Source organism: Pyrus communis, chromosome 9, assembly GCF_041283825.1.
Source record: "Pyrus communis isolate YQ-2024b chromosome 9, ASM4128382v1, whole genome shotgun sequence".
Taxonomy (NCBI): Eukaryota; Viridiplantae; Streptophyta; class Magnoliopsida; order Rosales; family Rosaceae; genus Pyrus; species Pyrus communis.
Window position 1 is genome coordinate 28406255 of NC_142573.1, and position 27475 is coordinate 28433729.

Consider the following 27475-nt stretch of genomic DNA (forward strand, 5'->3'; position numbering starts at 1 on the left):
TTTTTTTTTTTTTTTTTTTTTCTCTTCTTCTTCTTCTTCTTCTTCTTCTTTTGTTTTCTGGGTTGCAGGTTTGCAGCAGGGGATGGGGGAGAAGAAAGAAGGATGCCGGGGTTAGGGGGGGGGGGGAGGAGGGTGGGAAGGGATGAAGGTTTTTTTTTTTTTTTTTTCTTCATTTGTTTTCTGGGTTGGAGGCTCGCAGCGGAGGGATGGATGGAGGGAAAGAGTTGTTTGGTTTTTTTTTTTTTTTTTTTTAACTTTTTTTTTATTATTTTAATATTTAAAAAATATTAAATGATTTTTTTTTAGTTTTTAATAGTATTTTATTAATTTTTTAATAAAAATTGGGCCCTGAATCATGCTACGTCAGCATTTAACCGAGAAATTCACACCAAGCTAATGGAAGGTATAACATTGGTACAAATTCGTAAGATGAGGTTGAAATTGTCAATTTTAAAAGATGAGATATGAAAGTGTCGGGACACCAATAATTGAGGTAGTTTTTTATACTTTAGCCAAAAAAATAAGAAACCACCTTGAACTACCACCTTCATCAATTTTCTCCACCAAAAACTAATTTTGCAGTCCATTTGAACGCTCTCGGTTTCTCACTGCCTATTCCTCTCTCTCTCTCTCTCTCTCTCTCTCTCTCTCTTCCTGTTGCTTCAAATTTGTCGTAACTCCGTCTCCCCCCCCTCCCCCCCCCCCCCCCCCACACACACACATCGTCCAGAACTCCTCCCTCTCCCCTGTAAGTAACTCCTCTCTCTCTCTCTCTCTCTCACACACACACACACGGGTGCATTTGCTTGCTGCATAGTTTAGATCATGAGCTCTCAAAATGTTTCATGATCTTTGATTTCTTGGTTGTATTTAATCATGGTAATATTAACTGGTAGCAGCTGATTTTAAATTTTAGTGAACTCAATCTAGAGATGCTGCTTGTGATTATATATAGGTTTTTGGGCCAATCCTCCTAATAGAACGACTGTAACTCTAAATATTAGCACCATTAATTTGTTCGAAACTGATAGAGATTTTACCACACATGTAAACGAGTTAAAAACTCCTATATTACTTGCAAGAATGACAAGGTTGTTGTAGTATAAACGGTTCTCGCAAGGTCGTTCTCCACAGGGATTATTAAATAATTCGAAACAAACTAAATTTCAATTAATTACTGTAAAGCAGAAAGTTGAGATGATTGGTTTTATAACCTACTTAAATTAAAACGAATTTAATTAATAAAAATAAACTAATATGCAATATTAAAGATGAAAGGAAAATAAAAATGTTTTGGAAAAATCAAATTAAGAAAACACTAGGGTTTCACCATCACCTAGCAATCCTATGTATTTTTATCAATTACTTATGATCTATACATGCCACTTTGAAGGTTATGTTTTCCTAATTTATATTCTACTTGGAACCTCCAACATAGAACGTATATCTAACATGCAACCCGTCCGGATGTTCGGATCAAATCTAAACATGAGAGACTCATTATGCTTTATGAAAACCCTTTGAAAAAACATGCAACCCTTAAGATGTGGTGTTCATCTTAAGTGAAATTACAATTATTAATCACAAGAAGCCAACATCAATTTTAGGGAACCTTCCGACCAAAATTGCATCAAATTACTTTTCTAAAGATCCTAATGGTGATCAGGCATTAAGACAATTAGATAGTTTTAATCACGGTGATCAATAATTCAAAGTATGCATGCAATCAATCATAAGCAATTAAATAAAAATCACATATTCATGCTAAGGCTTACGGCTTCACCCTAGCAAAAGGAATTAGTTACGCATATTCATAATTGAAATCATAGAAAATATTATTAAAAATAAACGGAATGAAAACACCTTAAAGTCGAAAATCTTCAAGAACCCTAGCCAAATTCTCTGTCTCCCAGGGTAGCATAAAAGAAAAACCTCCTCAAAATGAGAACGGCCAAGCCCTTTTAATGTCTCCCTAAAGCTAACACACAAACCCTAACCCTCAAGTATTTTATTCCCACTAAGAAACTAAATAATAATAACATAAAATAGAAAAAAAAATTCCTAATTAACCTAGGAAAAACTGCACAGAAACTGTTCAGCCACGTTTTAGCCTCAAATCTCCTCAAAATCTGGCCCAAGATAGCTTGTTTTAAAAATAAGAACATTCTGAACACATCTCCAGAAGGCCACAAATTCATCCGAGGTCATCTTGGGTTCCAAAAACGCAATTCAAGCCCAACACGTCACTATTCTAGCACTGCGCATGGCTCCTTTATTTTATTACCAGAAAATCATCGCTTGGTAGAAAAAACTGATATTTTGACAGGATCAAGCTAAGTGACTCACGAACGTCCTCCAATTAGAATTACTCCAAAATTCGTCCATTTGACCATGTTTTGCTCCAGAGGAAGTCGAAAATCCTGTATTGGAAATATAATTCAAAGTATCAAAATTCTTCCAAATTATTAACCAAAATATACTAAGAATATGGTTAAATATATAATATAAAATATACTCATCAGAAACCCTAACACAATTTTCTTATGTGTTCAGATTCTTTTCACTATACTATGGGGACTGCTCACATACTTTTGGCCACCCTCCTCATTTCGTTGTTTGGTGTCCGCGGGAACGTTTTTTCTCTAGAGAGAGCGTTTCGGTCAAGGCACCCAATTCAACTGGATGAGCTTCGAGCTCGAGACCTTTCGAGGCACGCCCACGTCTTCAAAACAGTTGTGGGAGGCTTAATCAATGTTACAGTCGTGTATGAGGATTACTATGGCCATCCTCAACACATCGGGTAGCTTTTTTAATTGACTTTAATCATTTTTGGATGGTTTTTATTAAGAAAGCTCGCTATTTGTAATGCCCATTTTCCAATGAATGAAAATATCATACTATTCTCTAAAAAAAAAAAAAGTTAATAACCAGTTTAGCTGCATGATGTTATGACTCTCTCTAGGGTGTATGTGACGAAAGTTCAAATAGGCTCTCCGCCAAGAGATTTCTATGTGTTGCTTGACACAGGGAGTGACTTGTTCTGGGTCTCCTGCAGTAATTGCCCCCGATTCACTGATCTGGGAGTAAGTTTACATTTCTTTCTTCTTTTTATCCTCCACTGTTTGCTATCAATTTAGCAAATCCTAATTCCAAACGTTTAACGTACAATCTTGCATGTCTGAGAAGCCTGTTGTGTTTGGCTCATATATTTATGAGTTGGCAACAATTTTGCAAGTGTAACTTTGTGAATGCTGCAAGGAAATGGCACCAGCCATTTGTGACTTTGTGTTTTGCTTTCGGTTGTGGCATGGAAGTCTTCGTTCAAGGGAAGACATGGTGACTGCCACAAGCAACGTTGGAAGCAGGAGCAGGTCTTGACTATGTGGGATTGCATGCAATTGAGCATTCTTTCTTTTCTATGCATTAAATGGCAGATGGAGAAAAGGGTTGCACTCTATAGGCTAGGTACATCAATGAGTGTTGAATATATGCCATGTGAACTCGAGACTTTTTGGTCTTGGTGGTTGGCATAATTGCTGGTGTATGCCTATAAGTGAAGGCAGTAGTCTTGCATTGGGATATGCTTGCCGAGGGAGAAGGCTTGCATCAGGGAAGCATCCAAAGAGATGGTGAGAGCATTTGGCTCTACCATGGGCACGGGTGAGAGAAATCAAGAGAGCTAGAGTGAAAGGTCTCTTGTGAAAGAACTCTTGGGGTAGAGTGAGGCTCTTGGGAAAATTCTATGAGTGGGTGGTGCAAGGGATTTGGGATTAGATTATGTTGATTTAACTCACGTGTACTTGTACTATTATTCCATAGTGAAGAGCAATATCTCTCCGGGGTCGTAGGCAGGTTTTTGCCGAACCTCGTAAATTTCTCAGTGTCTTTATTTCTTGTATTTTATTCTGTGTGTGATTTGGTGAGGTTATAATCTGAATCTCCTTTCCACACTAACGAACGGGCCAAGGCACAACAAAGCCAAGCTTATTCAAATGGCTAGTGCCAATGACTTAGCATTTATAATGACTTAGCCACATTGTTTGAAACCAGAAAAAAAATTAGCCCAAAACACTACAAAAATATTAAATCTGTTGTAGAAAGCTGAACTAGACGCTAGAATGCTTATGTAGAGAGAATCCGAGAGAGAGTCTGTAATACCTCAATTGCCGAAGAGGAATCCTAATCTTATGTCATGGGGGAGAGAGGAATTTGCATACATGCTGACTATTTTGTTCTCAGTTTATTAAATTGTTTTCTCTTTTCATTTTATTTGAGTGAGGGTATTTGTTGAGGCACAATACACATTTGAGACACAAAAATTTGACACAAAATTGAAACCTTGTTGTAGCATTGAGAGATAATCCAAGCTTACTGTTGCATTGAATCTGTTTGTATATTTCAATACTATATCTTGTGTTATTTGGGTTTGTCCTAATTGTTTCTGCAACATGTTTCAAAGACTCCATTCAGTTTCTATGACATTGTCAATTAATCCACTGGGGGGGTGCTCCCTTGTTCACATGCAGGCAAATGCTCTCGTCAAAGCCACCGGTGCAACTATGATATGACATATTCCGGCGGAAATCGCATCACTAGTTTTCTCGTATCAGATGTGCTGCATCTTGACACTATTCCAGTGCGATCTTATGTTGCATTGGAATCTTCAGCACCCATTGTTTTCGGGTGAGTATCATTTTAACCTTTCTTTTTGCATCTGTTTATTCACTATAACTAGTAAGGTGGTAGGCTTTAGGAAATTAGCTAATGTAATGAAAATGCATGGTAGGCTATTGAGATGAAGCAAAACCAATAAAATGCAAACCTTTATGCTTTCAGTTCATAAAAACCACTAACACAAGCTGCAATTGATCTGCCATCTCTCTAATATCAACAAGCACTTCCTCCTTTGCATTTTTTTATTTGGCCAAAACCTCCCTTGCCTTAATTGTCTAACTCCATAGCACAGAAAAGTTACATTGCCATTTCAAACAAAAATTCAAAATTAGGAGAGTAGACTTTCCATTTCTAAAAGCACAATCAAATATATGTGTCAGACAACCTTGAACAACGGTGCAAAGAAAATTATTCAACCACTACATAAATGTGCACACATTTGAGTATGTAAAAACGCTAAAACTTAACTCAAGATATGAAGTATTGTGTAATCTGCTGCTTAATAAGTATTGGAGGTAACAATGCTATACTATGTTCTATAACTATTTCAATCCTATATACTATAACCACTAATGAGCAAAAATTGAGGGGGGGGGAAAAAAAGGCTGTCTTCCTATTGACAAAGCTAAACGGCTTTTTGCATTGACTGCTAGCATAAAAGGATCGGCACAGGTCCAATAACTTTGTGTGTGAAATCATGGCATGTAACAAGAACCACGTTATATACCAAAAATAACTAGAATCAAACAGTCGTATCATGATAAATATAGAGAACGATAAAGAGAGTACCAAGCAGCAGAGCCATGGTTCTCGTATTCTCATTTGAAGTGTAACAACCGAAACTGGAAGCCTGGAATCATGAAACCTTCAAATAGCTTCTCCTCAACTTAGAAGCTGATTTGACAGATGAACCCTTGTGTATCCGTCAGAGCATGTATTACACAACAATTCGCTTTGCATTAAGTAGGAGCAGTATGGCTCCTTACCTACTTAGCAGCATGGCACAAAATAGTATAACCGAGTTGATCAATCATATTAAAATATGAGAGAGTCGAAAAGAACATCACTGCAACATCCACACTCAAGAACAAGTAAAGCATGTGTAGCTTCTTAATTAGTGCGTCCGAGTTGCATGATTTACTGTTCTTAATGGGTAAGGGAGTTTACCAAAAGTACGCATGCTTCCACTGCAAAATGTAGCGGTAAAACTGAAAAAAACCATAACATGATTTACAAATAAAAATATCAAGAACAAAGGAATCAAAACGGAAAATACAACAAAAGAGATGGAAAAACAGAACCAAGAACCCTAAAACTAGACAAAAGCAAAATAAACAAACCAGATTTCTCAATTACTAACATAACTAACCACCATCACCTGTCCATGAGTTTAAACCTGAGTTCTTGAGATGTTTGAAATAATTTTGGGGTTCAAAGGTTTATAAGCTTAGATGTTGTTCGCAAATGCTATGAATATTGACTACTAATAACATTAAAAACGATGTAATTTAATGTTATAAAAACTAGCTTTTTCTTGTAGGGATTAGAGGTTAATTGCATTATTTCCTTGAATAATATTGGAAACAGGTGTACTACTTGTTAGCGTTTTGAAAATGGAAGAAGGAAAAAATGCACTGAGAATGAAGAAATGCTGCTATTCTCTCTGCAAGTTACAGAGGAACCTTTTCATTCTTTTGTAAAGTATATTTTCCACTCAGCACACACAATCGTGCAAAAGGGAATAACTCTGTTAACAAGGCTTAGCTGGATACACACACCAACAATACAATCTCAGCCTTACACTTGTCATAATCTAAGACTAAGTGAATACACAATTAGAAACAAGGCTTATTTACTTTAACTTTACTTAGCTCACAGCTTATACACTAATACTACTTCTGTATCCGGACTTTTGGCTGGGACCCGAGCCTCAGTCAATGGGATATTTGGCTTTAGCCAAGGTCCCATGTCTGTTCTATCGCAGTTGTCTTCACGAGGAATGACTCCCAGCGTGTTCTCCCACTGTTTGAAAGGAGATGACTATGGTGGGGGTATACTCATACTTGGTGACATTTTGGAGCCGAGTATTGTTTATACTCCCCTTGTCCCGAAGTAAGTTTCTATCCTTGTACTTCCATTTAATTGTTTCTTTGATTTAATTGAAAGTTTCCGTGAGTACCTCTTTTGTTTATTTAATATAACAAATTTCTACCTACTGTTTTCAGGCGGCCATATTATGCAATCTACTTACGGAGCATTGCTGTTAACGGGAAAATTTTGCCGATTGATCCAGTAGCGTTTACAGTATCACATGGGCGAGGAACTGTTGTGGACTCGGGAACTACTCTAGCATATCTTATAGAAGAATTATATGAACCTTTTATACATGCTGTAATTCGAGATCCATTAGTTCTTTTATACGAAAGGGTATAGTAATACGATTGATATAGGTGACTCCCTTGTATTTGGCTGTGCAGATAACTTTGTCTTCTTTTAAACATGTGACTCCCGTGGTTTCAACGTCAGGAAACCAGTGCTATCTCACGTCCATCAGCAAGTGCTCTCTCTCCCCTTAACAAAATTGAGTGAAATTTGTCTCCATTAATCTATGTATACCCCCTCGGTCTTCAAAAGAACCGAATGACATTTATGTCCGTTATTTTTCAGTTTAGCTGAGGCATTTCCGTCAGTCAGTCTGAATTTTGCTGGCGGCATCTCGATGGTGTTGAAACCACGAGAGTATCTTATTGATGGCGGTTATTATGTAAGTTTATCCTCAACCTCATTCTGTAAAATAATTCTTGTTTAAAATAATATTCATTGACTGATGTAATGGAAGTGTTACAGAATGGCCTTCCTTCGTGGTGCATGGGTTTCGTTAAAGCTCACAAAAGGCTCAACATGCTCGGAGGTAATTTAACCTGTGCATATGGTGTTCAATTCTTTAGTGAATTTACAAAACACTAGTTAACATGTAAAATGATTTAATATGACTTCTCATGTCTCTTCGAATGCAGATCTTCTTCTAAAAGATAAGATTGTCGTTTATGATATAGTTGGTCAGCGGTTGGGTTGGGCAAACTTCAATTGTAAGCTAAATTATGTTCTAAATTCTTTTCTTGTTTCATTTCCCATATAGTTTTGGAGCAGTACTAGTGTGTCATATTTCAAACTTTTTCTTTTCAGGCTCCTCGCCCATAAATGTCTCTGTTGGTATTCATATTCATGCAAGACAGCGGAGTGACAGCAGCTTATTAGGAGGAGACATGAAATTCCAGCAGCTAGCAACTCGAGTAGCGGCTCTTTTGAGCTTAAATTGGGTGTTATAGTGGTCTGATTGCTTTTGAAATTATTGTTGTTAATTGAATTTTAGCTGATAACTAGGCTAAGTCCAATTTGCCTCAAACCCGCTGGAAACCCTATAAAAGGGTGGCCTCAAATCATCACCTCCGATGCTCCGCCGCCCCTATAGCTGTTTGGGCTTTGTTCTAGGCCTCAAGAGAAGTCTAGTAATTGTGGTAATTAGAGGAAAACATTTCACAATTGATGGATTTCGACCAAGGATACCCGCGGCACCCATGGTGGGTTTTCCACCAAATTTCAACTAATTTTTTCCTAATTTTGGGTGAAAAGGGTAGAGGAGAGGTTAGGTGGGTATTTCCAAGTGAGGGACGATAGAAATTCCGCCGTGGAACGCCGCAATTTAGCGCCGGATTGCTGTCACGGGTCGGGTTGGGAAGAACTCCCGTTTCCAACCACCCCCCCCCCCCTTTTTTTTTTTCTTTTTCTTTTCTCTCCTTTTCCTCCTTGCTTTCCCATCACAGCCATCCCTGCTCAAGAAAAACTGGAGCCTTCTAGACTTGAAAGCCAAAATTACAAAAATATCCCTAACTTCAAACATTAATAACTTCTTTGTTATAATTCTGTTTCACGAACGGTTTACGCCTACGTGTTCATGAGGTTGAGCTCAATTCAAAAATATAAATTGTGACCTCAAAAAGTCTACGGATTTTAAATAATAAATTTCCGAACTTCAAACTTCCCAATTCTGTTTTCATAACCATAAATCGATTTATTTTCGATTTCCTCCAATATTCATAATTATGAATATCTAATTCATATGTTTAAATTTTCAGGATTTACATTTTAGCAGCAAATGCAACGATCAAGAGCACAATGAGAAATGCTACCTTTAGTGAACCTTTCGCCATATCTATTAAATTTGTTGATAGCTAAAGGGAAAATTTATGATCGTTGTGGACTTGTAGTGCGCTATAAAACTTGATTCTAAGATACTAGTTTTTTCCAAGTCTAAGATTATATATAGTTCAAACAATATAATCTACCGAACCATAATGAGAAAGAAATCGGCCAAATCCAATTGCCAACTTATTAGTTCTATTTCATACTTTAAATAAAATGGTGTCCAAAATTAATCAGATATGGAATTAAGTTATATGACATAATTTATGAGATTTCTTTAGTTTCTAATGTATGATATTTTAGTGTTTTTTTCACACCAATAATTATATATCGTTGTATGCAATATTAGATGCGTGCCATATTCATAAGTGACTAGGCTCCCAATACAAGTAAGACCTGAATACGATAAATGGCAAATATGATACCTTTTTTGGCACCCACTCTTAATTAAGTTTACCCAACTAAAAATTTTTGTCATCATATTTCTTAATTTACCTCTATTTTAATAAGTTCACCCAACCAGCCACCACCCATATCCATACCCATGGCATCTCACGCCATAACCCATCTCTGTCTCTCTCTCTGTCTCTGTCTCTCTCTCTCTCTCTCTCTCTCTCTCTCTCTCTCTCTCTCTCTCTCTCTCTCTCTTCATTCGTCTACCCAATTTGCGATTCATTCTTTCATTAAAAAATCCGTTGTTTCAGTTTATTTGTTTGCTAAAGAATTGCATGTTGAATTTAGTTTCAATACTATATCGTTATTTGGTATTTGCCCTAATTGTTTCTGCAACATACACTCCATTCAGTTTCTATGACATTGCCGACTCATCCAGTGGGGTGTGCTCCCTTGTCGACATGCAATGTGCGGCAAATTCTCTCGTCAGAGCCACCGGTGCGACTATGATATGACAGAAAATACGATAGATATAATTAATAGTATTAAAACTGAAAAAAAAAAAAAAAAAAAAAACATGATTTACAAATAAAAAAATATCAAGAACAAAGAAAACCAAAGCAGAAAATATTGTAAATACCAGCAAATAGTGCAACACAATACACTACCCCAAAGATAATCAAACAAATGTGTGAAGAAGAACTAGAAAGATGAATGAAAACACTCTAATCTCAATTTTCTGCATAAAAATGGACCTGGTACATGGATGAGGAATATACGTGTCCTATCATGGTCCCACATTTTACATGTTAGAAATGAATCCGACATTGATGAAAAAATGAACTTTGTATAAATAGTTGAGCTACTCTTTATATAGTCAATTGATTTTATGGTAAAACTCCACCTTTTTATGCTATTAAAGTCAGCTATCTCGTGTATAAAGTCCAACAGGCACACGCACTACACTTCATCCAATTTGCGTTGTTTAAGTGTTTGGCTTGAAAATCCGTCACACGCGAGGAGGCATATTGAGAATAAATCTCACATTGATGAAAGAAAAAACCTTGCATGAACTTGTACGTATGTAGGTAAACTACATTGAAGACATGTTACTACCTCGACATTTCCTCCGAAAACATACGTAAAATCCAATTCTTATACAAATCATAAATTTAGCTTAACCACTGGTTGTCGATCAGTCCATTGGTGGACTTATGGCCACATCACTATGATCAAATTCTTCGATGTAGTTTATATCCTATAAGTGATATGTCTTTCATTTAACATAAATTTCTTTAGTCTTGGACTTTTGTCAACATGCAAGGGTTCATATAGAAACGAGAGAGCATCCATGCAAGGATGGTGACGATTTCATGCAAGAATGATGACGATTTTTTCCCCTATAAAACATGAATGATGACGGTTGGATGAGGAAGACTAACTTGATTTTTTGCCCATTCTTTTGAGTACCTCTTAATATTTTTCAATTAAAAGTTGAATAAACTTGGCTTGGGAGTGGCTTATTCTATAGTTTTTGATAATTCCACATCTTACCAACAAATTAATTCCCACGAATCCCCTTCCGGTACCTGGATCTATAAATTGGGCAGTGAAGGACAAAGCCATTTCACCAACCAAAACCCGACCGACAGGTGCCGGTAACACCAAACCCATTGGAATTAGCCAAAAATTATCACAAATCCCTCTCTACCTCGTAGGTCATCTCTAACCGAAGATTGTCCAGATGGCTCGTTTTAGCCATCTGGCTCTTTAAGAAATTAATATTTTAATAAACAGTGCAGGATCATATTTCTTACCATCTCCAACCTAGGGTCAAAGGGTCATAGGGGTCGTTTTAGCCCTATCACTAAAAATCATCTCCAATCGAGAGCTATAGGGCCAAACATAATTTATTATTTAAAATTTAAAACTACAACTAAAATTTTAAAAATACAACTTAAATTTAAAACTATAACTAAAATTTAAAAAATACAACTTATATATTTCAAGTCAAATGTGAGAGGTTTTATTTAGAGTATAAAAAAATTAAAAAATTAAAAAAGGAAGTGGGTGGGAGAGTCCCACATTGGTTGTGGGAGAGGAAGTATATAAAAAAAATGGAAGTAGGTGGGGCCCCACATCGACTATGGAAGGGATTTGAGCAAGCTCTAAAACCTATAAAAAGAACACCCAAACATACTTTCTGGGCCTATAATTAAACAAATTTTGTAAAAAAATAAAAAATAAAAAAAAATAAAAAAAAAAACCAAAAATAACGGCTAGCTAACCACTGCTTTTTGAATTCCATCCCTACCAGGGCCGCCTGGCTGGCCCTTTGGCCTTTTTTGTCCAGTGTGGCTTGGTCCTCGGTTGGAGATGATTTTAGGGCTATTTTCGATCCTCTGGACCTTTAGTCGGAGATGGCCTTAACTATTAGTTTTATGTTGGGTGGCAACCGCACCTATCTTAGCCCTAGACAAATCCCAACTGCTACATACATACCACTTTTTCTCAGTTGATGCCAAGTCATCTTAAAAGCCATGGCTTGAAGTTCAAACCTCATGGGCTTCATGTTCAATGGGTTGGTTAAATTATATTCCCCAAAGTGCTCTCAAGGAAAGAAAAAAAATACCGAAAAACAAGTGCATTGGTCAATGACTCAATTTACCAAACATCACTCATCTTCACTCTCTTATCCCAAATTATTATTAATATTTTGAAAATCACTAGATGCTAGCCGGATGGTGGTGAGAGATCTAGCATCTATAGCGTAGACGGTTTCTTTTATTTTAATAAATTTATTATGCAAGATAACTATGGGTATATATATAATATTCTAGGGTTTTTTTATTGGATTTGTCACATAAGCTTTCAAATTTAAATTTTATGTTTAAAATGTGACATCTCTTTTGAATATACTCTTAGACTGCATATATGCTTCTACAATGCTCTTGATGCCAGATCTCCTTCTACAATGCTCTCTTTCTCCCTTCCCCACTCTATTCTCTCAGAGTTATTGTTAACTCTTTGACTCCTCTTCTATGCATGCATAGACAGTGAGATGCAAAAAAATCTTCGAGGCCGCCTAGCTTGGTCAAGCGATCGCCAAGGTGGCCGACTATACAGCTTTTTAGAACAGTAATTATTAGATAGGAATTGTCCAAGCCCCATTTGATAGGCCAGTTGGAACAAGAATAAGATTGAATCCGACTAGATTTAGTGCCAATTTGGGATTACTTTTTTTTCTTTTTTAAATTGCTTATGATGTGCTTTAAAAATAATCAAATGCAAAATAAAGCAGTTGAGCATCTGATAAACTATATTTTTGAAAGTGTTGAGAGTATGAAAAGCAGTGTATAAGCATTTGGTAAATTTTAATGTAAAAGTGATATAAATGTATATAAAGAAAAAAATGGACATGATAGTGTTGGCGATGACAACGAGAACGACAACAGTGGCAAGGGCAATGATTGTGGTGGTTGGGCTACAAAAATAATAATGGTGGTAGGGGTGGCGATAACGGCGATGGTGGTGGTGACAGTGGTGGTAACGATGGTAGTGATATTGGTAGTTGTGGTGGTAGCAGTGGCGAGCATGTTGGTGGTGGTTGTAATGATGGTGATTGTGGCACGTTTGTGGTGTGATGGTTGTGGCAACAATGGTGGTAGTAATGGCAATGGTGATGTAAGAAGTTAGGATTTGTAGTTGTAGGTGTGGTGATGGTCACTTTGTTCTCTAAGGGTAAAATGTGTCCAGAGTCATCTTTTAGAATTAATGAGCATACTCCAAGAATTAAAAATATTCATTAAAGGCTCAATTCCGTTTTTTATTAAAGTAACTTTTAAAAGCAACTTACAAACTGCTTTTAAAAGTTGTTGTCCGGAGGCCATTATTTTTAAAATAAGTAGGATATTTTATTTTTTGGATAATGCAAAGGAGACTAAATTTGTAGATAAATTTTGTAAACTAGATGACATAGAAGTTGGCGATTGGATTATTACTTAAGTGTTAATAAACGTGCTCATTTCTTATTTGTGACATATCATTTATTTTGCAAATTTTATCTATAAATTTAGTCTCCATAGGATTACTCTTTATTTTTGCTAAATACCTTCTTCCTGTTTTACTTTAAAGTGAAGCAGGTTTTGCTAGAATAAAAAAAAATATCAAACTGGGCCTTACCTTATATGTGAGGCGGTTATCCAATTTAATAAGTTCAATTCCACATTTTCTAATTCAACGATGAGCCTAATTTGTGAAGGGAACAAGGTATGTGCATGGCTGTTGAAGGATGTCCCAAAATATCTATTAATCTAGCTCCAAAGCCTCTTTCTCTCTCCTAGGTTCTCTTTCTAGAAACCCAGATTCAAAGCCTTTTCTCCAGCTTCAACTTTCAACCGCCACTCCTTGCTCTTGCTCAGGGTAGGCGGCAACCCATTACTTTCTCCTCTTTCCAGTCTCCTTCTTCCCTTCTTCTCTCCTTCCCTCATGTGCCTTTTGCTTCTTTTCCTCCCCTCTTCCTCTACTTCATCCCCCTCCCGGCATCCATCTTTTCCTCTCCTCTTTCCTGTCTCATTCTTTCATTTTATACCCGGTTCTCTCTGAGTTTATCTCAGTTTCCCTGAGTTAAGTCTCAACTATCCACTGAGCTTATCTCAGACCTAGGCTTCATTCCCCTTATTCGGCATCTTTTGCCTACTTTTATTGTTTTTTGTCCTTTAACTTTTTGTCATCCCTCCTCCTTAGCTATGATACTACATCCCCATCCCACCATGTACTCGGATAGGCAAGCTCCGATCAGGAATTGGATACCAAATCTACTACCTTCATTCATTTCCCATCCTCGAACTGACATGCCTATGCCGGATCCCCATCGAGGCCAAGTGTTGGGTATTTTATATACCCCCTTAGCCTCACCCTCCACCCGTATGATACTTTGTTTGTATATATTTGTAGGGGTTCGTGAAGGGGACTTGGATCTGGTGTCTACTTTCTAGATTCAAAGTTTTTGGCTTCCTCTGAGGATGTGATGGCGGGGGCGGCAGCAATTTGGCTTTGGTATGCCTTCGGGCTTAAGCTTATGTGGCCATCTTGTTGTATCTTGGGCCTAGGTTGCTGCTTTTATTTTGCTTGGGCCTTTTACTTTCTTTGTTGTTGTTTACCCAGTCCTTTTTGAACTTTGTGCTAGTTTTTATCTTAATGAAAGTTGACTTTGTAATTAAAAAACAACAACAACAACAACAACAATGAGCCTAATTTGTACGTGCATCATGCTTCATAGAATATATTCACGGGAAAATTAGATTCTACCACTTCTTTTTCACATTTTTTAAACTAAACATTTGTAGTATTTTAAGTTTTGATTAAACTTTTAAAATTTTAATTAGGGTGCTTTAATTATGTCCACTTCAGCATTTTCTTATTTAATTCATTATCTTTTATTAATGTAAAAGGATATATACTCATTTCCAGTTTATCTCTTAATATCTATTATTAATTTTTAATTATCTCCCTAAAAATTAGAGAACAGTTTTCTGCTTTTTCGTTTCTCTCACCCAGTTCATCAAAAGAGAGATACAGTCGTGAGAAATTTTGTAGGGGAGAGAGAAAGAGAAAGAGGGAGAGATGGAATAGCTACTAAAAATAAGCTGAAATTTGTTAGGGGAGATAGAGAAATTAGGTGTTCATAAACAATGATCTATTTTATTGGCTTACGAATGTTCCGTGATCATCTCTTGACATGGATCATTACAATTTATTTTTCAAATAGAAATGTACCAATGTCAAATTGAAACATACCAAAGCCAAATTAAAATGTACCAGTATCGAATTAAAACGTACCAATGTCGAATTAAAACGTACCATGCAACTTGAAACGTACCTCATGTCAAAGTGAAGTGTATCCACTATAATATCTAGAAGGCAATGTGCCAATCGAAGTTAACTTTCCAAACGTACCATGCAACTTGTAACGCACCTCATGTTAAAGTTAATGTACCCACTATAATATATAGAAGGCAATGCACCAATCGAAATTAACTTTCCAAATGTACCATGGTACGTGAAAAATTATGAAAACATGGATACAAAGTGCGGTAAAACAAAAGGCTTACACTATGGTATCAATATTCAAATTTGAAGGTGTGATATAGCATACCACCATCAAAGTTGGTGGAGAACAGTCATTAAATTAACTTAAACAGTGGTACAATATACACATCGATTGGAAGAGTTGGTGTGTGCTCCAATACAGTGTGGAGTTGGAAGAAAAAGGTACGTAAGAAATAGAAGAAAATATCAAGTTGTTTTTAAAAATTGTAAAAGAATTTATGTTGAAATTGAATACTGAATCATAACCACTAGAGATTTTATAGTTAATTTTATACAAATCATATAATTTTGTATTATACGTGGTGCCTAAATTGTAGGAAGATGTTTAATCAAAATTCTAAAAGGCATGGATGTTTAATCTCAAATTTTCAAAAGTTAGGCATGTGTATCAAAACACCCCTATATTCACTGACCAATAATGATCAGAATATGATTATTATTTAATCCTACGGATTGGGTAATACCGGAGGACTTGGGATTTATGCAAATTCCAAATGGCATATATATGAAATAACATTTTTCCTTCTGTATTTCGGCCCAAAATATATACGGAATTCAATCAAAGATATCTTAAAACTTGTATTTGAAGAAGAATTATTTAATTGACAAGGATTCTCATATATAATATGATTCATTGATCCAGTACAATCAACTATATCTTCTTCTCTGCTTTAATTTATTATTGATTTAGTCTTCTTCTTTTCTCCTTTTTCCTAAATAATCCAAATCCAGTTCTATAAAAGCAATGATTGCCTTCAGAATGGGAAAAGGATTCTCGCCGGATCCTTTTCCTGGGGATCTTAGAGATCTCATGATCGTGACCGTTTATCATATATTGTGCGATCAGTTTTTGTTAGTTATTATTTATATTTAATTTTAAGGATAAATCTCATTTTACTATCCTTAAGTTTTGTGGTTTTCAACATTTGGTACATACAATTTTTTTCATCCCAGAGTCATACCTAAAATGTTAATTTTGGAACAGTCTCATACATTCGTTAGTCTAGCTATTAAATCAGCAGTTAACTGACGACTGGCACCTACGTGGACAATAACTGGACACCACGTGTCAATATAAGGCCACGTGAATATTAAAAATTAAAAAGGTCGTTCACCCCCTCCCTCACTCCCGACCCCCTCCTTCCTTCTCCCTCCCTTCTCTTCCCTGCACCCATCCTCCCCGTCCCTGCACACCCACCCATTCCCCTCTTTCTCATTCCCTTCTCTCCTCTGCAGTCCACCCGGAGCTCTCCCACCCCTCCCTCCGATCCTTAACCCTAACCTCAAAAAATTCAAAACAAAGAAAGGAGAAAGAAAACAATAGATTCAGTACCAAGATCAAGAAACCCGAAAAATATAGATGTAAAAAACGATCGTCATCTTCCGAGGACAAGCCACCGTCGTTGAAATGACCGAAGGTTCTTCGTCGTTGAAAAAATTGAATTTTTGTTTTTTATTTTTTTGTCCATTTTTTTGGTTTTTTTTTTTTGGGGGGGGGGGGGGGGGGGGAGGGTCAAAGATTGGGTTTTTGGGGGGTGGTGGTGAATTGTGAGATTTAGGGTTTTGATTGGACTTGATTTCGCAGGCGGATAATGGTAGTGCTTCGGAGAAAGCGACTCATGGGGTGGAGAATTCAAAGGAGCTATGCACGCTTCCGCCAGCGGCGGCTGCTGATCCCGAAGAATGTGGTCCTGAAGATGCGCCGGTCGCTGGAGATGGTGTGAATTCTGGAAAGATCGAAGCTGCTGCGCCAGTTGTGGCGGTGACGACACCGATCGCCGAAGGTAGGTTCTTGGCGCGTCAACTTTGCATTTTTGTGTGTGGGACTGCAGAGGAGAGAAGGGAGAGGGAAGGAGGGGAATCAGTGGGTGTGCAGGGAAGATGGATGCAGGAAAGAGAAGGGAGGGAGAAAGGGGGATAGGGTGAATGCCCATAAATTTTTTTTTAATTTTTTAATATTCACGTGGGCCTTATATTGACATGTGTCGTCTAATCATTGTCCACGTGGGCGCCACGTCATCAGTTAACGGTTGATTTAACAGCCAGACTAACGGATGTATGAGACTGTCCCAAAATTAACACTTTAGGTATGACTCTGGAACGAAAAAAATTTCATGTACCAAATATTGAAAACCACAAAACTTGAAGGTAGTAAACTGATATTTACTCTAATTAACTCTCACCCACTTTTCACCTTTTATTTCCAATAAAAGAAAATTTGTGGGGTTTTTTTTGGTGTCATTTTCTTCTTTTGCTTGATTTCCCAACAATGTGGCGGTTCACTTATCAATGCCAACTTTCACATAACATCACCCCATTTGCTTACACCGCAAGAATTTAATTCACATAATATATATATATATATATATATATATATATATATATAAGAATATGATTTAGATAGACCGAATACATCATTGCAGTGAAATGTTAAATTCACCAATATAACGTTGCGTTTAATTAAATAATATGTGACAATATGTTATTAGACCAAAACACTACTGGAGCAAATTGCTCTCCAAAAATAGCTGCCGGCATTTCTCTTTCAGGAAATGACGTTATCGGGGACACTTGGTGCTCTCAGTTCACGGCTCAAAAGTTGTCACTGTGTTGAGTGTCTTTGGGAAGCTAAAATGCCGTTGCCACTTAAATTTACACTCCAATTACAAAAGGCTACTTTAGTAAATTCAGTAGTAATTGTCCCACTTTATTTTTATATTCTGCTTCATTAACGCAGTTATGAAAATAATAAGGTTTTAAAAGATGCTAGGCTCTAGTCGGGTGGTAGGTTAGAGTCTAGCCTCTAGACGGTTAGGCGGGGCATAGGTCTGGCGTCTAAGCAGACTAGACGAATTTAAGTAAATATATTATATTTTGTGTAAATAAGTGTTTGTTTATACTTTAAATATATATAATTTTATCATAAATTACAAAATAAAATAACATATACATTATGAAGTACTGGAATATAATGAAAACATGAGGAACAAGTATATAATGTGTATTCATTTAAATATTCAACAAATCTCTTACAATTTATTGAAAAAAAAAATAAAACGCAAAATGAAAATTATCTGTTTTCTGTCTAAGTGAGTCACAACCAAGGCAGTCTGAACAGGCTAAACGGGTGCCTAGATGGTCTAGGCAAGTGCCTCATCAAGTCTAAATATCATTTCTTAATTTTAAAACGCTTAAGCATTAATTGGGACAATGATCAGTCATTTAACGCCTAAACAGAACCTAAATGACGCAATTTTTAGAACAAAGGAAAATAGCGGAGAAAACGATTGAAGGAGATGCTGGTTCTTCACTCCACATTGGACTAATCCCACTGACTCCTCTCGTCCATTTCAGTGCCCCCTTTTCAACTTTTTTTTTTTTTTTTGACAATTAAAAGTTAAAAAGTTAAAACTCCTTTAAACGAGACCACATTTACACCCTCAAATAATTTAAAATGACAATTAAAAGTTAAAACTCCTTTTCTTTTTGATAGAGTAAAAGACCGCGGATGACGTTTAAACGAGACCACATTTACACCCTCAAATAATTTATGCTACTTCAACTAATATCATATCTTCATATAAATAAAATCAGTCAAAATGTAAAATTATTTATGAAATATTTCGTTGAATCAATTTCGATGTAAATGCAGTTAATTATATCTTCATTTAAATAAAAGCAATTAAGAGGGAAAATTATTTATGAATATCACGTTGATTCGATATACATGTAAATGGTACAATAAGTCAAAATTATAATGTACCCATTCAAGTTCTTGTTCAACATGTTTAGATTTTCAACCCACAAGAAAATCTCTGTGTGCCAAAAATGAACCAAGTTTTTCTTTTTGAGAAATATTATTGGCATTTAAAAAATATAATTCTACACTCCTCACAGGTGTATCTTTCTTTTCTAATATAAAAAATTTAGAGTATAAATAGAATATAATTTTTGAAGTGCTAATAATAATTCCCTTCTTTTTTCTTTTTTTTTTCACTTGTTTGTTGTTTTCACGTAAAAATTTAAAAATTAAAAGGAAAAGAAAAAGGGTTGTATTTGGATGTGACTTGCATGTGTATACATCAAAGCCAAGCCAGTGAAACCAGCGAAGCCAAGCCAATGAGCCGAGTACCGGTTAGGGTTGGTGGAAGACCGGCATTAGCCAGTAATACCTAATGCGGAAATACTAGATATTCTCACCAAACCCCGGATTAATCTTGTCCCTGGATTTGATCTCATCAAACGGCTGATTCATTTCGCAACCCTTCGATGGTTGATGACCGACGAAAACCATATCGAAACGGAGGCGTCCGGTCAACCGGTGAGGTAAATTAAATAGTATAAATAGGGCATAAGAGGCACTTGGGACATTTGTAGTCGATTGGGCTTCTTCCGCTTTCTCTGCATAAGCGGCTATTTCGAAAAGCACGGCCTCGTCCTTGTTCCCTCCAACTTCCTCCACTTCCAGATCCCCGCTTCAAAGGTACCATTTTAGTGCTTTTCTCTGTTGGGTTTTCGTTTTCCTTGTCCTTGCTTTTTTTGCGGCTTGAATAAAATGCATGCATATCTGGTGGTTTGTTGTTTTTTTTGGGGGGATTGTATGAGTTTTTCTTTGGAATTATGAAAGATCTGGGGGAACTTAAGTTGGTGGTTATTTTTGTTAGCATTTTCTCTTGTATTTTGTGTTTGACAAGTTAAATTGAAGTGTTGGATTTTATTTCAGCAAGAATTTGCAGATCTGATAATCTATAGATTTATGGTATTTTCATTTTTCACTGTGGCTGTAAATTTATGTATTCTGAAGATTCTTGTTAGTTGAACCCTGTTTAATGGTGAATATTTTAATAAACCCCCCCTTTATTCTTGAAGATGAGCTTGATGTGGTAGTTGAGTTCACTAAGTTATTCTGGTATCAATCTTTTTGAAGTGCAGATTATATTGGCTTTATATCTGAATTGATGTGATGCTTTTGTGATATGTTCGTTCTAACTTTGTTCCCTGCGTATATGCTTTTCTGGGAATATTTACTTTTATTAAAGTTAAAAGTATGGTCGATTTGATGCTGTAGTTGGATTTACGGCAATTGCGAGTTTCGTGATATGCGTGTTTTAAATCTTTATTCTTTTGTCTTGTTAAAGCTATGAGTTCTTTTCGTTGCATAAACTATTGGGTTGACATTGATATGGATTTGTCTTGGTACACTGTTGTGATGTGTAGAGAATGGAGACTTTCCTATTCACATCTGAATCCGTGAACGAGGGTCACCCCGACAAGCTGTGTGACCAGATCTCTGATGCAGTGCTAGATGCCTGCCTTGCCCAGGACCCTGACAGCAAGGTTGCCTGTGAGACATGCACCAAAACCAACATGGTCATGGTGTTCGGAGAGATCACTACCAAGGCTAATGTTGACTATGAAAAGATAGTCCGTGACACTTGCCGCGCCATTGGATTTGTTTCTGATGATGTGGGTCTTGATGCCGATAACTGCAAGGTCCTGGTTAATATTGAGCAACAGAGCCCTGATATTGCCCAGGGTGTCCATGGTCACTTTACCAAGCGACCTGAGGAGATTGGTGCTGGTGACCAGGGTCACATGTTTGGTTATGCCACTGATGAAACCCCTGAATTGATGCCCCTTAGCCATGTGCTTTCCACCAAGCTTGGTGCTCGTCTCACTGAGGTTAGGAAGAATGGTACCTGCCCTTGGTTGAGACCCGATGGCAAGACCCAAGTCACTGTGGAGTACTACAACGAAAATGGAGCTATGGTTCCAGTCCGCGTCCACACTGTTCTCATCTCCACCCAGCATGATGAGACTGTCACAAACGATGAGATTGCCGCTGACCTTAAGGAGCATGTCATTAAGCCTGTTGTCCCTGAGAAGTACCTTGACGAGAAGACAATCTTCCACCTTAACCCCTCAGGCCGCTTTGTGATTGGTGGTCCTCATGGTGATGCAGGTCTTACCGGACGCAAGATTATTATTGACACTTATGGTGGATGGGGAGCCCATGGTGGAGGTGCTTTCTCTGGAAAGGACCCAACCAAGGTCGACAGGAGTGGCGCCTACATTGTGAGGCAGGCTGCCAAGAGCATTGTAGCAAATGGGCTTGCTCGCAGGGCCATTGTGCAGGTGTCTTATGCCATCGGTGTGCCGGAGCCCTTGTCAGTTTTCGTTGACACATATGGAACTGGAAAGATCCCTGACAAGGAAATCCTTAAAATTGTGAAGGAGACCTTCGACTTCAGGCCTGGCATGATCACTATCAACCTGGACCTCAAGAGGGGTGGTGGCGGAAGGTTCTTGAAGACAGCTGCCTATGGACACTTTGGAAGGGACGATCCAGATTTCACCTGGGAGGTTGTGAAGCCCCTCAAGTGGGAGAAGCCTCAATCTTGAGAGATGGATCAAATACCTCCCTGCTGCTCGAAGCTTTGCATTAATTGGCACTGGATGAATAATTAGCGTGTTTTTAATTGCTGCTGCCCTACAACTTAAAAAGCAAATTGCTAATAATTTCATACTTTTTAATGTCGTTTTTTTTTCTATTATTTTTTTTTTTATATTTTTCGATTTCAATTGTGTAATATGATATCTTCTTCATCACCAGCGTCTCTATAAAAAGAAAGAGAATTTTGTCGAAATTAATGGCACTGGAACTATGAAGCTAGAGTAGTAAGTAGTTCTATCAAGCTTGTGATTGCTTGCAGATCATATAATATTTGGTGTTCCTGTAAAGTTATTATTTTGTTCGAATTCCCATTGTACATGACATTTAATTATGCAATTCTGAACATTGTAATCGGAATCATTTATTATTTTTATTATCATCAAAGATCATATTTGGAAGAAAACCATTAAATTTGGAGATCTTTTAGTTATTCATATGCATAAACCAATTGACGGTTCATCATGAGGATATTACTTATAAAAAAAGACGTTAATTGGTTTGATATGTATGGATGACTAAAAGATTACCCAATTGAATCATTTGTTGTAAATATTATCTTTAGATAATAATAACAATAAAGAAAATGAACAGTTCCGCTTGTAATATTCAAATGTTAAAAATTCATTAATCGAAAGTGAGAATTTACTAATAGTAACAATAAAGAGAATGAAAATTTTCGATTGTGATGTTCGAACGTTAAAAATTCATTAATCGAAAGTGGGGAGCAAGTTGATTCCTCCATGAAGGATACACAAGCATTATCCTTTAGTTGAAGACCTACAGATTAAAGCGCAATTAGATCACAAGAGAAGGAATGTTCATGATCAGCTAACATCAACCTCAATTAATTTGTAGCAAGTGCATTACAATTGAATCTTGGAAGAAATTAGAGTGAATTTGCTAGAACTTGAATGAAAGGGGCTTCAAGTTAAAAGAGATGTTGAAAGTACGACTCCACAAATATGAGGAGGATGAGAAAAATGTTAACTTATAGTGGTTTTCTAAAAATTCAAACCGACGGAACCAATTCAATTTATGTTACTGAAAATTTGTATAGACAACATGGTGGATTATTAGGACCTTCGATTAATAGGACTGAAGTTGGCTTTGCCAACAATTAGATAAATGGGGCACTCCAAAATGGTAAGTAACTCCATGTGTACTCATTCATTTAAACTCATGATGGAACAACTTTTGTCAATTGATTTTAATAAAGATAACACCAATGTTGACATTTTAAAGAAAGATAACACCATGCAAAATGAGTGGCCAAAAAAACCTTTGATGCTTATTTACAAGAATAAGGGTGATATATTAAATAACATGAATTATAGAGGTATTAAGTTAATGAGTCAAACAATGAAGCTTAGGGAGAGAGTAATTGAGCACAAACTAAGGCATGAAACACGGGTCTCAGACAATCAATTTGGGTCCATGCTAGGGTGCTCAGCCATGGAGGCAACTATCTCTTACAAAATCGATGGGACAATATAGAGATATGAAAAATGATTTGCACATGGTTCTTATATATTTAGAAAAACGTATAATAGGATCCGAAGAGAAATTATTTGGATAATTTTAGAGAATAAAGGAATACGAGTATCATATATCCAAGCAATAAAGGATATGTATGATGGAGCAAAGACTGCATAAAGAAATTTGGAATGACAAAACGAAAGCATTCCCATAACCGTAGGGTTCACCAAAGCTCAATTTTAAATCCTTACCTTTTTGCATTGGTAATTGATGAGTTAATGGGATGTATTTAAGATGATATTCTATGTTGTATGTTTTCCGCAAATAATTTAGTGTTGATAGGTGCAACTCGGTTAGGATATAGTAAATGCGAAGATTAACCGTTGGAGTGAAGTGTTGGAATCTAAAGATCTTTGCCTAAGTAGGACATAGATAGAGTATATGGAGTGCAAGCTTAGTGGGAACGAGGGTTCAAATGAGATAGGGGTAGGGATTGAAGATCTGAAAGTACTAAAGAGCGAACGCTTTCGCTACCTTGGCTCTATCTTGCAGAAGAACTGATAATTGAATGAAGATCTCAACCATAGAATACAATTTGGAGTATGAAGTAGAAGAGTGCATTGGGAGTGTTGTGCGACCATCATATGCCACTAAAGTTGAAAGGAAATTTTATAGGATGACAATAAGCCCATTTATGTTTTATGGTACATAATATTAGACGGTCAAGCATCAATACATGAAACAAATGAATGTAGCAAAAATGAGAATGTTTCGTTTGATGCGTAGGCACACGAGAACAAAAACAAGGATATCCAAAGTAAAGTAGAAGTGACCGCAATTGAAGATAAAATAAGGGAAAATCAGTTAAGATGGTTTGGATATGTGAACTAATGACCTACGATATTCTGGTTAGAAGATGCGATTATAAAATAGAGGCTTATGACAAAAATGGTAGAGGAAGACCTAGAAAGACTTGGAAGACTATAATAAAAAACATGGAATACTTGGAGCTAACGAAAGACATGACACAAAACTGAGCGTAATGGCGTTCTAGGATTCATACAGTTGATATCACTTAGTGGGGTAAGGTATTATTATTGTTAATATTATCGATAAACTAATAAATTGTTCATTTATAAATATAATAATAACCTCTTTCAAATAATAATTTTTCTTAGTCTCACTTTATCTTATACTAACATATGCCTACACACTCTGTATATCTGAACAATTTTATTTTTGTTTTTAAAATGAGAATGAGAGAGGGACAAAAAGTGGGGAAAGAGGTTTTTGTTTTTTATTTTTTATTTTTTAATATTAGATATATGCTAAGGTCACATGTAGATGATGTTTAAATAATAAACAAAATTTGATTTTATGAAATTACATTGCTACTTATAATTTTTTTTAAAAGATTAAATCATCTTTTAACCCTATTTTGATTAACAAAACTTTTTTTTTATTAATATGTGATTTAGATTCTTAAGCTTTTTCCTAGAAAATATATTCTATGTAAGTTATTTTTTTCCAGGCAGAAAGAGGAGTAAATTAACCGTTAAGAAAATAAAAAATAATAATATTTGAATTTGCAATAGATATGTTCCAATTCCGTTGAATGCATAAGACCGAAAATGCAGCATTTGAAGGCGCTCAAGAAACAATGCACGGCCCAGCCACCAGTGCGTCGGAAATGAGAGATTTTTCAGTGTGATTGATACACGGAATGATACATTACGTGTTATTGTACAAATGGATGTGATATGTGTGCTAAAAAGTTAATAACTTGAAAAATAAATTTTTTCACTATTTCTATAAATGGACGTAGAGTACCACTTATATTCCGATCACAATAAAAAATTTCTCGTCGTTACAAAAGGTACCAAGAAAAAGCAAGGGTGATATGAGAAATTACTACACATGAATATTGTCCAAGATCAGCTACCAAGTATATTACAATTAAATCTTGGAAGTACTTACACAACTAATGAAAAGAGAAATGAAACTGAAACTATATAAGAAATTGCAATGATTTTTGTACTACATACAAGTTGAATGAATTTAAAAGACAAACCGACTCCACAAATGAGAGGATAAATTAAGTAGGAGAGAACAATGAGAAAAAAACATAACATATATAGGTGAAAAAATAAACTAGCATAATATTCAAACCAACCTAATCGGTTTTGTTCGACTTCAAGCGCATTTTGTTTTACGTGAATAAAATAAAAATCCACACCAACTAACGTAATAACTTGATTTTATTAATTTAAGTAGTCTCGCATGCATAACTTGTGTACTTTAATGGCAACATAATGAGAAAATTACAGGCGTAATTACGGGGTTTTCATATGTGCTTGCGAGGGGATTGAGGAGTCTTGAAGAAAGAATCTATTCATTTCGTCTTTATTGCAATGACAATGATGTACTCTGCATTCACAAACAACGCTGATATAGCAATTTTTATTTGTGTTACATTTATCAGGGAGAGGTATTATTATTTGTACTTCGGCTCCAAATTGCCCACCTACCATCAATATTTGCTTGATTATTAACTAGAAATTATCACATATACTAGTATGTTATGTATGAGGAGAAGTTGCAAAGTTGGAAAAGAAAAAACAACCATTCGAGAGAAGTATTTTACCTGAAGATGCAACAATCAAGAGCACAACGAGGAAAACAAGTTTTAGTGAACCTTTTTCCATATCTATTCAATTTGTTGATATAGCTAGAGAGAATGGTATATCAAACTCAATTTTGAGTTAATATTTTACTCCAATCTACGATTTTATATAACTTAAGTAGAGAATTGTTTCTTATAATTGTACGTCTCGGTGAGGTTAGAATCCAATCAACGAATCAATTAATGTGTGGATTTTGTAAAGGGTACCCTTTTGTAAATAATACAAAATATTGAAGTGACCATATTGGTAAAGAAATCTACTAAATCAAATTCCAAAGTTTATTATTTCTGTTTCGTGCCTTATATAAATATGGTGTCCAAAATTAGTTAGATTTGTAATCAAGCTATATAATATATAATTTATGAGAATCCCCAAACTTGCAATTATATACAATTGAATGAGGGATTTAATTTCTGTAAATGCTATTCTTGATGAGGTTGGATTCTTAAACTATTGAAAGTCGCGTATTCAAGCATGCATGGATTTCCTTTCGGGGATAAATTTCACAAAACAAGAATAGTAACTAAGTTGGCTAAATCAGATGGCATTGCCCCCATTAGCTATTTGTCCCTTATTAATTAACTAGTCTTCCAATACTTGGCAAACCAAGAGTTTGTTTTATTAACGAGGATACTTGATTCATACGTACGCATCCCTTCTTTTTTTTCTTTTTTTTTTGGAAAACTGAAGTTCATTGGCAAAGAAAGTACAGAGGGGGGCCATTTGAGGCAAACCCAATCCCGACAGGGAAGAAATGCAATACAACCTCAATATACAAGGAATGATAGATTCCCAGCCAATTAAGGAAGTAGCACCCAAAAGCCAAAAGGGCAACCAAAAGAGGAAGAGGGAGGTAGGGACAAACCTGCCAACCTCAAAACTCATTTACAGGAGGACATGGTAAACCGTCACGAGATAAAACCATCACCAAAGAGGGAGGAATCACCTTAACAATAGGGAAGATGCGCCATGAACCGTTGCACAAGCAATTAGAAAGAGTATCAATAGCAGCTTTAGAATTACTTTCGATAATGGCATGATCAATGTGGTGCTTGTGAGCCAACTTCATCCCTTCCAATATAGCTTCAGCCTCAGTTTGTTCGAAAGAAGCCCGAACACGAGATTTTGCCTCCCCACCAATCAACAAACCATCAGAGTCTCTAATGATAACACCCACCTTGGCATGCAAAGGAGCCATCCATGCGCCAGACACATTAATCTTGAAAAAATGGGGAGTAGGGGCGATCCACATTAGGGAAGAAAGAGATCCCACAGAAGAAGTATGAATCGAAGGAGGCATACAAGATGAGATATCATGGAGCAACCGATTGCTTCTGGAAGGAACATAGATAGGAGTTGGACAACAGTTATTGAAGCTGGCATAACACTATTCTTTCCATATCTCCCAACATAAGATGCCAATATAAGAAAGAACCTTGTGATTTTTGGGAGATTGGAGTAGAATCAATACGCTCCATAG

The 27475-nt window shown here is 36.3% G+C and overlaps 2 protein-coding genes across 3 annotated transcripts; both read left to right on the forward strand.

Annotated features, from left to right (window-relative positions):
* Nucleotides 1–6261: 6261 nt before the first annotated feature.
* Nucleotides 6262–8217, forward strand: LOC148694541 (aspartic proteinase 39-like). 2 transcript variants are annotated; one of them, XM_088699515.1, is made up of 6 exons: nt 6262–6786; nt 6900–7231; nt 7342–7438; nt 7522–7585; nt 7692–7763; nt 7861–8217. In XM_088699515.1, the coding sequence occupies exons 3-6, from the start codon at nt 7394–7396 to the stop codon at nt 8001–8003; spliced, it is 324 nt and encodes a 107-aa protein (XP_088555641.1). In that variant the 5' UTR covers nt 6262–6786; nt 6900–7231; nt 7342–7393; the 3' UTR covers nt 8004–8217. The 2 variants fall into 2 exon arrangements, with proteins under 2 accessions (XP_088555641.1, XP_088555640.1); XM_088699514.1 differs by having other exon boundaries at nt 6352–6786; nt 6900–7438.
* An 11383-nt stretch (nt 8218–19600) lies between these two features.
* SAM-2 (S-adenosylmethionine synthetase 2) lies at nt 19601–22122 on the forward strand. The gene is made up of 2 exons (XM_068479245.2): nt 19601–19864; nt 20599–22122. The coding sequence occupies exon 2, from the start codon at nt 20602–20604 to the stop codon at nt 21781–21783; it is 1182 nt and encodes a 393-aa protein (XP_068335346.1). The 5' UTR covers nt 19601–19864; nt 20599–20601; the 3' UTR covers nt 21784–22122.
* Nucleotides 22123–27475: the final 5353 nt, after the last annotated feature.

Bases quoted from the DNA above. Each gene is read 5' to 3' on its own strand.
- SAM-2 (XM_068479245.2), top strand. From the start codon at position 20,602: ATGGAGACTTTCCTATTCACATCTGAATCCGTGAACGAGGGTCACCCC.
- LOC148694541 (XM_088699515.1), top strand. From the start codon at position 7,394: ATGGTGTTGAAACCACGAGAGTATCTTATTGATGGCGGTTATTAT. The intron at 7,439-7,521 runs GTAAGTTTATCC...GAAGTGTTACAG, and splicing joins TTATTGATGGCGGTTATTAT to AATGGCCTTCCTTCGTGGTG. The intron at 7,586-7,691 runs GTAATTTAACCT...CTTCGAATGCAG, and splicing joins AAGGCTCAACATGCTCGGAG to ATCTTCTTCTAAAAGATAAG.